Here is a 2,653-nt window from a genome sequence, read left to right on the forward strand (position 1 = left end):
ATATATATATATATATATATTTGTATTTGATTTTTTTAGTATTATTGTCAAAATTTATATTTAAAAAGTTGTATACATTATTTTTTTTTTTTCAATTTTAAATAAATAAAATTAAAAACCAATATTAATTGCCCAAAGAGCTTTTCAAACGTGTTTTCTACGAAACGACATTTCTTTCAAAGCCGCTTCTCAAAGTATAGTTTACCAAACGGTCTTTGCATTTACCTAAAGTCTTTTAGGCTAAACTGCTTTGCATTTTCTCAATGGGCTTTCAAAATGCCGAACTAAACGCACTCTAATTCACCTCGGCAAACTTTCTAGATGTCCACGTATCGAATTCTTAATGTATTGTCAGTAATCAGTATCTATTAGTATCTAGCTTGCTAATCTTGTCACTAGCAAGTTTCCTCTCGTTTGCGCCGACATGCCGCTGTGCAAAGCCAAAAGCAATGACTGCTCCGAGAAAGTATGAGAAAAAGTGTTTGTAGCGTCAAGTTTGAAACCGTTTTTATTCGGTTCATTTCAATGATTGATTCGAGTCAAATCGAAGTAAGATTAAGTTAGAAATATTTGACACAATTCTTATTTGGTTTATTTCTATAATTGATACAAGTCAAATTGAGATAAGATTAAGATAGAAAATAAGAGGCAAGTATATCTTAAATAGGGTTCTAGATTATGAATACGCCAGAAATGCACAAGAAAATCAACGCTGGATTTTCTTTCCACAATCACATTTTTCTTGCAACCCTCGGAGAAAAGCCGCCCTGTATAAATACAGCACGTGCTCCCAGATCGTAATTCACCAAAAACCTCCCACCACTTTCTCGCCTCACTTTCCCGGGAAAAGAAAAGAAAAGAAAAGAAAAGAAAAGAAAAGCAGAAGCGAAAATTCTTTCGTTCTCATTTTTCTTCGATGGCAGCGATGCTGACCGCCCCGGAGCTAGAATCCATCTCCAAATCCTTTCACGAGTCCCTCGACTCTCGCCTCTGGGGCCTGGGCCCCGCCTCTATCAGCTTGCGCTGGTTCTCCTTCGCCGTCAAGGCGATCGCCTTTGCCCACTCCGCGGCGAGGTCCTTGATCTACCAGGTGGGACTGGACGACGGCGACAGCCTCTCGTCGTGGTACTCGGGCGACAGCCTGAAGGTCCTGGACATCTGCAGCTGCATCTCCGCCGAGGTCGAGCGGCTGTGTCTTTGCCCCCCGAAACTGAGGAACGCCATCAAGCTCCTCCTCCGCCTGGACGGTAACCCTTCGGAGGAGGAGATTCACCAGGCGAGGGATTTGCTCGCAAGTTGGGCGGGCGAGGGTGGTGATGGGCGTGCGACGTCCGCGGGCGACGTCGAGGGGCTGATCAGAGACTTGGCTGCGAGCAAGGGAATGTCGGAGCCACAGGGGAAGATCTCGCCGGCTGCGAGAGTTGTTGGCCGTGCGATCCATGCTGTCAGCTTCGTGACGGCATTCCTCGCCGGAGTCATAACTTCGGCCCTGCGCTCCTCGTCAAGGGAAATCGTCAACATGCCTGTCCCAGAGGACTTTCCCTGGAGCGACGCTGTCCTCGCGATCCAGGCAGCAGTGGGCGTGGATTCGGATTTCAGCTACGGAACAGGCATGCTGGCACAGATCCTAAAGGAGATCCACGACTTGGAGGGAAGAGTGAGGGAGCTTTACGACGTGGAGGTGAGGGTGTGGAGCGCGCTCGAGACCATCGAAGATGTGGCGGCGTTCGGAGGCGGCGGAGAGATTGCGGGGAGTCTGAGGGAGGCTGCGATCGAGCTGGACAAGGCAACCGAGGCGATGTCCGAGTGGTTGTATCGGCTAACGGAGGGGGTAAACGAGCTGGTCCTGACAGTGACGGGGATGAGGAAGGAGGTGATGGACGAGTTCACAGCGAGCGCTCGGAAACGACCGTCCACGTCAACCAAGAGCGACTGAGGGAGAAGGTGACGATGAAATGGAGGACGACAAAGTCACCTTTAATGGCAGAGTAGGGTATAGAGATGATGATGGTGATGTTGAGCAATCTAGTTTCATGGCTTCATAACGGCTTCGGCAATGTGTAACGGTTTTTGTCGTCGTGTTTTGTAAGTTTTATAGCGATTTAGTTATTGTTTGTCGATGGTCTGGGTTTGTAAAGCCTTTCAATTGAATGCAAGAAATGATGATGGAAAACGGCTCTCTCTTTCTTTTAACTACAAATTGAGATATACCATAAGACTAATAAGTTAATTCAAAATCTTGCTGTCAGCCCTGTGGATTGCATGAAAGTAGGATACTTTGAATTCAGGTGACCTGAGAGATCTATCAACTTGTTCCGACCTAAGATAAGTATTTCCTTATATAAAATTATTAACTCTAGATATATAGTAATATGGAAAAAACATTATGAAAAAAGGAGGAGGTCTATTGTATCTCGGGAGAATAGTCACTAAAGCCTAGTACTGAGTTTCATACTCTGAGAGGTGGAATTAATTTGAAGGATAGTGCTTGCATACGGACAATTAATCTTATTTTCTCGTATTTTTTAAGAGATTTCCAACAATTCTTATTTTCATATAATCCAATATATTTCCGACAATTTTGAGGGTAATTTTTCTACTGTGCATTACGACCTAAGCTCCAACATTATTTGGTGATGTCGCAATGGGAAAG

At 44.9% G+C, this 2,653-nt stretch overlaps 1 protein-coding gene across 1 annotated transcript; it reads left to right on the plus strand.

The window, feature by feature from the left end:
- Window positions 1-925: 925 nt before the first annotated feature.
- On the plus strand, window positions 926-1,936 carry LOC108955588 (UPF0496 protein 4-like). Its single transcript, XM_018863602.2, has one exon. The coding sequence runs from the start codon at window positions 926-928 to the stop codon at window positions 1,934-1,936; it is 1,011 nt and encodes a 336-aa protein (XP_018719147.2).
- Window positions 1,937-2,653: the final 717 nt, after the last annotated feature.

Source organism: Eucalyptus grandis, chromosome 10, assembly GCF_016545825.1.
Source record: "Eucalyptus grandis isolate ANBG69807.140 chromosome 10, ASM1654582v1, whole genome shotgun sequence".
Classification (NCBI taxonomy): domain Eukaryota; kingdom Viridiplantae; phylum Streptophyta; class Magnoliopsida; order Myrtales; family Myrtaceae; genus Eucalyptus; species Eucalyptus grandis.